The following is a 9,924-nucleotide window of genomic DNA, read 5'->3' as shown; positions in this document are numbered from 1 at the left end:
CTTAACCTGTGTCCACAGCTTCACCATTGTCTCTCCCAAAGGAAAATAGACTTCAAGCCCGCCCCACTTCACATACCCTCCCTTGACTACAGGACGTATGTCTGTTAAGAAAAAATCCTTCCACATATCTTTGAATTTCTGGAATTGTTTTTGAATAAGCCCCTAGGACTCACAACTATAAAAACATACTTTAAAGTCTGAGCAAGTAAGTTCCACCCAAAAAAATTTCCAGGTGTGAAGGGGTTATAAATATGGCACATGGAATTGATTTTTCAAACCTGGCCTTGTTCTAAAAGAGGCTGAGAAACTGATCCCAATTAAAGGAAACTAAAGATTCTCAGCAACTGGATGTAGTATGTGACACTAGACTAAATCCTGTAAGGAGGTTTACACACACACACACACACACACACACACACACATACAGGACATTACTTGATGAATTGATAGAAATGGAATTTGAGTGGGCGAAATAGTTAAAAGTTTTACATCAACGTGAAATTTACCGAAGGAGATAACTGTGCTGTCAGAGAATATTCTTTTTAATAAGAAATACACTATGGGGCTCCTGGGTGGCTCAGTGGGTTAAGCCGCTGCCTTCTGCTCGGGTCGTGATCTCAGGGTCCTGGGATCGAGTCCCGCATCGGGCTCTCTGCTCAGCAGGGAGCCTGCTTCCTCCTCTCTCTCTCTGCCTGCCTCTCTGCCTACTTGTGATCCCTCTCTTTGTCAAATGAATAAGTAAAATCTTAAAAAAAAAAAGAAAAAGAAATACACTATGAAATATTCAGGGAGAAGGTGCATGATGCATGAAATGTATTCTCAAATATTTAAGAATGCATGCACAGTTTACATAGGCATATATATGTTTTCCTATAGAGAGAGAAGGGGAAGGAGAAAAGGAGAGAGAGATTGTAAACAGATCAAAATCTTAATAGGTAAATCTGGATAAAGGGTATATGGCTTTACCATCTATGTGACTTTTCCACAACTTTATTTTCAAATATATTTTTAAAATAAATTTAACCCAACCTTTGAGACTTCTTGCTTTGATTCCAGAAGCTACTGCCTCCACCATACCCAACCCCAGATGTGTGCAATGCCAACTTTAAAACAGTTGTCTCAAGTTTTGTCCAATGCAAGAAACGTGGAATCTTCTCTGCACATTTGAAACATGCTAACATTTCAACAAGGTTTTACAAATTTGACAAAGAGCACCCCAACTCAAAAAAAATTTTTAGAAATTATATACAATATAAAACAAACAACAAAGAACAAAAATTCAACATCAACATTGTTTACTAACACGGAACACCTAATTTCCTTTTTCTCTAGTGCCACCAGGTTGCTCCTCTCCTGGGTTTTGCAGTGTGAATTGATTTGTCAGTTCTTTGTTTGCTCTGCTAGTCAGTTACCAGTCCTCCACCAGACTTCCATCTTCCAAAAATGTGTTGACAACCTTTGGCCTTTATGCTTCCCTTCTTGTCATCTTTAAGCATTTATTTTTAAATACTTTGTTTTAAAACCTTTATTGAAATACAGCTCACATATCATAAAATTCACCCAATTAACATGTATAATTCCTTGATTTTCAGTATATGCTTCACAGCAGTGAATTTTAAAATGTTGTCATGACTTAAGAGAAACAAATCTGCAACCTTTTGCTATTATTCTCCTCTCCCCTCCTCCCTCTAGCTCTAAGATGAACTCCTTTCTGCTTCTAGATTTCCCTATTCTGGATATTTCATGTGAATAGAATCATATGTGGTCATTAGTGACTGGCTTCTTTCATTTAACATGTTTTCAAGGTTCATCCCTCTTGTGGCATGGATTGGGCTTTTTTATTCCAAAAGATATTATATCATAAGGATATGTTATATTTTATTTATCCATTTCTCAGTTGACAGATGTTTGAATTGTTTCCATCTTTTGACCTTTTCATAAGATAACTACAAACATTTGTTTATAAGGGTTTTTTTTAAAGATCTTTATTTATTTATTTGACAGACAGAGATCACAAGCAGGCAGAGAGGCAGGCAGATAGAGAGAGGAGGAAGCAGGCTCCCCGCTGACCAGAGAGCCTGATGCGGGGCTCGATCCCAGGACACCTGGGATCATGACCTGAGCCAAAGGCAGAGGCTTTAACCCATTGAGCCACCCAGGCACCCCTGTTTACAGGCTTTTGTGTAGACCTATGTTTTCATTTCTCGTGAGTATATACCAAGGAGTGGAACTGCTGGGTCCTATGTTCGTTCACCCTATGTCTAACATTTTGAGCAACTGCCATACTGTTTTCTAAAATTGCTGTACCATTTTTCATTCTCACCAACATTGTGTGGGGGTTCTAATTTCTCCACATTCCCACCAACATTTGTATTCTTTTTGATTTTAGCCATCCTTGGGGGTGTGAAATTTTGGCAAATACTGATTTTGATTTGCATTTTTCTGATGGTTAATGATATTGAGCAGTTTTCATCTAATCTTTTACTTTTAATGCCATTTTGGGAAAGAGGGGAGTATTTGATCTACTCCATTATAGGTGAAACACAGTAGTTTATTTGAAAAGTAACAGGACATATTTTTCTTCTAAATATTTGAAAACACACAATGTCAAGTCTTTAACAACATATATGGTGTTCTTCTATATTTTTTGCATATTACAGTTACTGGGTGATTAAAGGACAGTGAAATTCTGCCCTGAATTTGCTCCATAAGATTACTTTTTCTGTGGGGTTGAGAAATTCACTCAAATGGCTTCTCAGGGTTGACTATAAGGCAGAGCAGAACTGATTACCAAAGCCTCTAAAGCCCAGTGCCTTTTTGTCACCAATGCTGCATACACCTGTTGTGAATAAGTGTGTAGCACAGGTGATAAACATCCAAGAAATGTGGGAGCTTTAACATGAACACATAGCATATGTCTCAGAGATGCATGGCAAGGTGTTTTACTGGGCCTTTGCATTTTAATCACAGTGTATCACACCCACCCAATGATAATAGTGCAAATTGGGTGGCAGATATGTGGGAAGTTATATTGTTCTGTGTGCCCTTGGACAAGGATAAACATTTCTGTAGTAAAAACCATTAAAAAGAAGTTGTTGGGCGCCTCATAAGGACAGGGAGGAGGGGTCAGAAGGAGACCTGGCAAGGGTAGATCAGCCCATCAAGACAAGAAGTTAGCTCTCTCTCAATAAAGACATTAAGAAAGTGTATTTCCTTTGAGATTGGGAAGGTAACCTCTTTCCATAAACAGGAAGAAAGAGGAAAATGAAGAATGGGGAGATATTTTTTGGAAAGATTTGGGTTTCTTTTGTTTTGTTTTGTGAGAAACTCCATCACTGCTTTCTTGCTCCTCTGTGAGCTGTGATCCAGCACATCCGCTGGGCAAGTGAAGATGGCCTAAGTTTGAGGAAAGTAAAGGAAATTGGAAATAGATCTGAGGGCCACCTGGGTGTCTCTCAGTTGGGTGATGACCCTTGTGTCCTGGGATTGAGTCCTGCTCCTTGCTTGGCAGAAAGCCTGCTTCTCCTTCTACCTCTGCCAGTCTCCCTGATTGTGCTCATGCTCTCTCTCAAATGAAATTAAAAGTAAAATAAAATAACTTAGATCTGAGAACACTGAGGAGAGAATGTACTAAGGAAATAGTGACCTAACGCCATTTGTTTTGTTCAAGTTAGTAGGTCTCGGATAAGTATTTGTGGAATGAATGAATGATTTCCAGGTAGTGCTGGGGCTGAATTTCATGTGACATCAGTAGACTCAGTTGTGAGTAGACTCAGTTTGACATGGGAGATTTAATCCAACAATAATCAGTTACATACAGAAAGGCATTTCTTAAAAAGGCAGAGAGACAGGATTTTGCCAGACAGGAAGGACTGAAGGGGATTAGATGGGGTCGTCCACTTGTACTAGAGTCTGTTTTGTTTTTTTTTGTTTTGTTTTTTAATTGAAGAATGGCTGATACAATATCACATTAGTGTGAGGTATGCAACTCTATGCTGTGCTGTGCTCACCACAACTGCAGCTACCATCTGTCACCAGATAACACTGTTCCAGTACCATGGACTCTATTTCCTATGCTGGACTGGTGCTTTTTAAATGTTGGTTACCCGACAAGCTATCAGTGAGGAAAGGAAGAATAAGGCCTTGCTGGATAGGCAAGAAGTGGAAAGTGGATGAGGTGGAGTAGAAAAATTAACAGGGACACATAAGCTGGAAGGACAGGGGCATGAGGCAGAAGGACAGAATGTCAGACTATAGGATTCCTGATGGCAGTAGTATTCCTGATAAGCTCTATAGGGTGGCACAAAGTGCACTGGATTGGCCATAATGGATTCTAAAATGAGATTATATAGGAATCAGCAGGTGGGGTTACTAGCTGGTCTGTCAGCATAGATGTTAGAGCCTCCTGTACCCCCTTCCTCACCTCTTCAGGCTCCCTGACCAGGGCCCCTTCCCACTTTATTATCCCCCTCAGGGCCTCCACAGCATCAAACATGCATTCTTTCTGTGACCACAACATTCAAATAGCATAGGGTCAATGATAACCTGGACAAGAAGCTACAAGTATGGTAGTGAGAGAGGTCATGGACATTTGTTTTTTTGTTTTAACCCTGAGCAGTCCTGAGTCTGTCCAGAAGACTACCTCAGATGTTCTGAGTCCCAGTCTGAGGTGGAGTTGCCTTCCCTCCAGAGCCCTGTTGTAAGTGTAGGAATGTGTGCCATCATGGACCCCCCCCCCACCAAATAACCATTCCATTGAGTTCCATGATAAGCCTCCAAACATCTGTATCCTGGTACACAGTCTAGAACTTACCTCTGGTTCATAAGTTGCACGTCTTTTGGGGAAGAGCTACCATGGCTCCACTAAGGCCGTGAATATTGAAGGTGGCAAACCGCCATCCTAGCCATAGTAAAGGCCGTATCTTATATATTGTCATTGAGCGTGGATGGAAGGCAGGCACCAAGATCACCTTCCCCCAAAGGGGATGCCATTCCTGACAGCCTGCAGGTATTGCTTGCATACTCAAGGAACAGAACCATGCCTTTTTGGTATAAGGCATCGGTAGGCTGTGCCAGGCTCTAGTCTGCGTCAAGTGGTGGTTTCTGGATCAGACTGAGGAAGGAGGAGAGAGGGACAGGGTCCTGTGAAGGGGATGATTAGACATAAACTTTTGTTCTACCAGCAAGGTCCCTCTTTCACCTTTTCACTTCTTCAAGGGTGTCTTATCCTAGAAGGTGGTTGCTGCCTTCGGTCAATATTCCTACCACTAACAGCTAAGTGATGCTTTTGTTCTGCAAAAAACATCCTCAGTCCAGCAGCCTGAAGAAACACCCAGGGAAGGGAAGCACTTCCAGTGGGAAACCTCAATGTCAGGGTTTAATGTGACTCACAGGACAGATTCTTCAGCATCATCTAGGGTATTCTTTAATTCTACCCCAACAAGCCCAAGATCAACCCGAACAACAACCCCCTCCCCCTAAAAAAATACTCCTATTCAGAGTTCATCCACCTGTGGGATCCTCTGATCACTGACTTCCAAATAATGATTAAGCTACTGTAACACAGTAACGGTGAAGAAATAAAGTGGCTTAATCATTATTTTCTGAAAACTGTATCTGTCTTTGATCCTCCTCAGATATAGACTTTCTGTAAAGTGTGTAAAACATTCAATGAGGGGAGAGGTGTGAGCTGCTATACATTTTCAGTAAGTCTAAGCCACACACGTTTCTGTACTTTCTGTAACACGTTCTATTCCAGATGTTGCATTTCTGTTGACGTGAGGCTCTCAGAATCATTTTGAGGTCTGTGAAAACACACTCCACAGATCTTGATGTCAGGTAGAGGACCAAGGCAGGATTGGGAGTGGGGATTGAAGGTGGGCCTGGGGCTGGACATGAGGGATAGGTAGGGCTGGGTTTGAGGCAGGAGTTGAGGCGGGTTCTCAGGCAAGGATGGAGGAAGCGGATGGGGAACTACTGGGGATTCCTGCTCTGGGGAGGCATTCGAGATGTTTTCTGAGGCATCAGTAGCACAGAAGAAGGACTCACTATGCGGAGTTTGGAGACCCCAGAAGAACTGGATGGGGGTTTGCTGTAAATGGCCCTCCTCCAAGGTTGTAGGATATGGACACTGCTGATGCATAGGCAGCTCCTTTGATTGGTCTTTGCTGCTCCAGAAAGGAAGGGAGGATGCCAAATCATGCTTATCAGCAACTCTTTGCTTTGGAAAAGAAAGCTTTGCTCCCTTCCACTTGAGGAAGTCACACCTCTTTTGAACTTGTTTCTCTAGAAGTACCAGGGCATCAGGGCTGAGAAGTGAGAGGTTACCAGGCTCTGCAAGGTTGGTTGCAGGGTCTCCTCTGGAGGAAGTCTTTGAAGAATGGAGGGCCAGAAACTCAATGGAAATCACGTGGAGCCAGGGTTGAAGGGAAGAAGTCTTTGGCATGAGTTTGCCACCAAGGGAGGTCTAAAATTGACAAGCTGGAGGGGTCAATGCCTGTGATTGCTGGGACATAAGTAGACAACCCACAAGAGCTCTGTGGGTGTGAGCTCTCTGGAACAGGCTTCCTTGAGATGGAAATCAGTTTAGATTGAGTCACAGATAAATTGCAGTCTGGCAGTGGTGAAGCAGACCGGGTTGGTGGTGTGTGATGACAAACAAAGGTCTCAGTGGGATTCACCCTCTGGGACAACCTCAGTAAGGGACTGACATCTTGCGAAAGGGTAGGGTCCAGAGAGAAGTGGTATTTAGAAACACTGTCTCTGTTTGGACAATATGGTAACTCTATGGGCATGATGTAGTGGGATAGGAGGAAAGGCAAGGGGCTGGGATGGGTAATGGTCCCTTGGGAATTTGGAATCCATGGGAGGAAAAGGCTTTGGTGGCAAAGAATCACCTGGTGGTGCGGGTGGGAAAAAGTCTGCCACAGGGATCACTGGGTCAGGTGAGAAGATGGAGGCAGATGGCCGGGAAGGCTCAGGCAAAGAAGCTGATATCCGGTCCCCTTGAGGGACTGCTGAGAAGTCAGGGGAGAGAGTTAACGATGAAGAAGTCACATGAGCTGTGGAAGCCAAGGGAGTAGAATCTTCCAGAGCCTGCAGGAACAGCAGCTGATTGATCTCAGCAGTTGTGCTATTACATACCTCACAGGAGGGGTCTGGACATAATGGCTGATGAAAATGGATAGTATCATGATGCCATCAAGGGGGCTGCAGGAGACAGGAGGTACAAAGCTGCAGTAGGACCAGAACAAGGGGATGAGGACATGCAGGCCTGACAAGGGAGGGGCCACCTGAAGCCTGATGCCCCTTTACAATGCCCCACCTTTATGACTTGACAGTGTACTCAGTAGCCTTCACCCCAATATCTGTTCCTATGGAAACCCCCTCCCATGGTATGACAGACTGCAGTGAATCCTGCAATTGCATAAAACGTGCTCTAAGAGGCAATAGGATAGAAGGGGAAAGACTGGTCACCTTCTTAAAACAGAGATCAGCTTCCGGGTCTCCTCTACTTCCCGTTGGTACCATCTGTCATCTGGGGAAACAGGAGAATGAGTTATATAGTGAAAGTAGAAACATAGGTAATAATACAGGATTCCCCTTATGGGACAGCCTTGGCATGTTGGGACTCTGAAAGCCTCAATAATCAATAGATGAGGGCACATGGCCAATGATGTGAAGCCGGTTAGTAATCTTTCTTCATGTATAATGTACTTTCATGTAAATTTTTCCATGTGATGATCAGACAACCTCCGTGAAGCACAAAAGTCAGTGGTTACCTCAGGGAAAAATCCTGAGTATCCATGATGTCACAAAGCTTTCACAAAGTTAGGAGACAGAAGTTCTGACCCTTGACCTCTCACACGGCCACCTAATGGGCAACACTCATTGTTCAGATATCACTGCTTCATGCTCAGTAATAGTCAGAGCAGGGAATCTGAGAAGGATTTTGCACTCTGGCTACCTTTCCATGAGCCTCTCCTCTGAGGCCTCTGTTTTCTGAGGGGGAATGTATCCAGGAGCTGCATCCTCAGAGATCATGGACCTGAGCCCTTATGGAGAGGACAGCAAGGGTCATTCTTGGAGAGCTCAGGTGGAATAGGCAGACCCTTACCTTTCAGAGTCCCACCTTTTCTCTTCCTCTTGGCTCTGCCCTGATGCTAGAACAAAAATAAGAATGAGGGGGGTCTTACTCTTATCTCAGAAATGGAAACATTCTTTATCTAAGAATACTATGACTTTAATTAATAGAACTTTGTGTTCCTTGCTTTTTTCAGTTTTTAAGGTGATAAAATGTTCTCAATATTTACTTCTTTGAAACATTCAGAGGAGAATTTTGTCTGGGAGGTCCACACTTGAAATTCTCAGTCAGAAGTCCTTTGTTCTATGAGAACATAGAAAATGAAGTCCAACAATCACATCTGTGCTACCTCAGGTAGGACCCTGTATCCTACTCATAGCTCAGACCCTACTCTCTTCTCAGAGGCTCAGCACTGATCAGCCCAGCATGAAGGAAGTCTTGATCGAGTGATGCTGGACATGGGAATGTGACTCATGATGAGCTGCTGGGAAATTGTTCTCTTACACAGACCTCATACTCTCAAAATAATGCATTTCCGGACTAAAGAATCTCTGTGTTTGGGATTTTACCCAAGACCCACCACCATACCCAGACAGACTGTGAGTTTCAAGTAGAAACCCAAGTCCTTCCTTAACCCTTACCCCTGCCAGGCCTCTTTTCCTAGAGGAACGAATGTCTGTTCTCTTAAGACTTCCTGTTTTAGGTGTTTCTCTGACTCTACCAAACTCATTTTAAAACTTGGGATTAGGGAGCCTGATTGGCTCAGTTGGTTAAGTGTCTGCCTTGGGCTCAGGCCAGGATTCCAGGATCTTGGGATCTAGCCCCACATTGCACTCCTTGTCTAGCTCTCCATCTGTGCTCTACCCCACTTGTGCTCTCCTGCTTTCTCTTAAATTAAATCTCTAAAAAAAAAAAAAATGAATAAAATTTGGGATTAGGAATGGAAACTATAATAATCAGTGTTGAGCACCACCACCGTCCAGCCCCCACAAGGATTTCTTACCTTTTGGGTAGTTTTGGTTTTCCAAGTTGGAAATGGAATCCCCACCAGGTAGCACAGGAACAGAAGGAGCAATCCCAACCCACACAGGAAGGTGAAGTTGGGATCAGTCTCCAAGCATGTTGAGCCAAAGCTCAGACATGGTTTAGTATTGCTATTCAGAAATGAGAGAACATTCCAGTGTTTGAACTTCATTGTCTGAATCACAAGACAGCCTATACTGTGCACACACTGAATATATATCCTCCCCAGGCCTACATCACAGAGCACTGTCACAAAGAGTTTCTGAGGGTGGGGGAGGTGAGATTCAAAGAGGATGTTCCATTGCCCCTCCCCCACCCACCAGCCCAGAAGACCCCTCCACCTTTCCTAGGTCCTTCAGGTCTACCCTACTCTGGCATCCTATTTTTATACATATTTTCATTATATCATATACTTACCTTTATAAAATTTTCAGTTTGTTCCATCTATAACCCACATATTAATTACCTGGGTCCCTCTTTACCATTAAGAGACCTTAACTTGGGTCTTACCAGTTCCATTGCCTTGCAAGTCTGCAAAAATGCCTGGAATTTTTGCTTGTACTCTGACATTTACACTCAGGATGACATATGTTCTCAAATCCATCTTTCCTATAGAATGTATTTGCCTTACCTGACTGCAGATATATACCTTATTATTTAGTTTTGAACATGTTGCATAGCAAATTTTATTTTTTGTTTTAACCTTTAGGATCTTCAGAGAGGCTAACTTAATTAAAATCAATAATTTACCATTAAATATTCTCAAAACTAAAATCAGTATAAAACAAAATAAATAATTGAACTTTCAAATGATCTTG

The 9,924-nt window shown here is 42.9% G+C and overlaps 1 protein-coding gene across 2 annotated transcripts; it reads right to left on the bottom strand.

Moving 5' to 3' along the window:
- Window positions 1-3,526: 3,526 nt before the first annotated feature.
- LOC106004597 (spermatogenesis-associated protein 31D3-like) lies at window positions 3,527-9,342 on the bottom strand. Of its 2 annotated transcripts, none has more exons than XM_013050638.2 (4): window positions 9,087-9,342; window positions 8,117-8,162; window positions 7,477-7,537; window positions 3,527-7,233 (listed from the first exon to the last, which is right to left on the bottom strand). In XM_013050638.2, exons 1-4 carry the CDS (start codon window positions 9,276-9,278, stop codon window positions 7,053-7,055), a joined length of 480 nt encoding a protein of 159 aa, XP_012906092.1. In that variant the 5' UTR covers window positions 9,279-9,342; the 3' UTR covers window positions 3,527-7,052. The 2 variants fall into 2 exon arrangements, with proteins under 2 accessions (XP_012906092.1, XP_012906093.1); XM_013050639.2 differs by having other exon boundaries at window positions 3,527-7,209.
- Window positions 9,343-9,924: the final 582 nt, after the last annotated feature.

Source organism: Mustela putorius, unplaced genomic scaffold (genome assembly GCF_011764305.1).
Source record: "Mustela putorius furo isolate JIRA1106 unplaced genomic scaffold, ASM1176430v1.1 tig00000854_pilon_pilon_pilon, whole genome shotgun sequence".
Lineage (NCBI taxonomy): Eukaryota > Metazoa > Chordata > Mammalia > Carnivora > Mustelidae > Mustela > Mustela putorius.
Note: the sequence above shows the minus strand (reverse complement) of the source record. Positions and strands in the feature narration are given on the sequence as shown.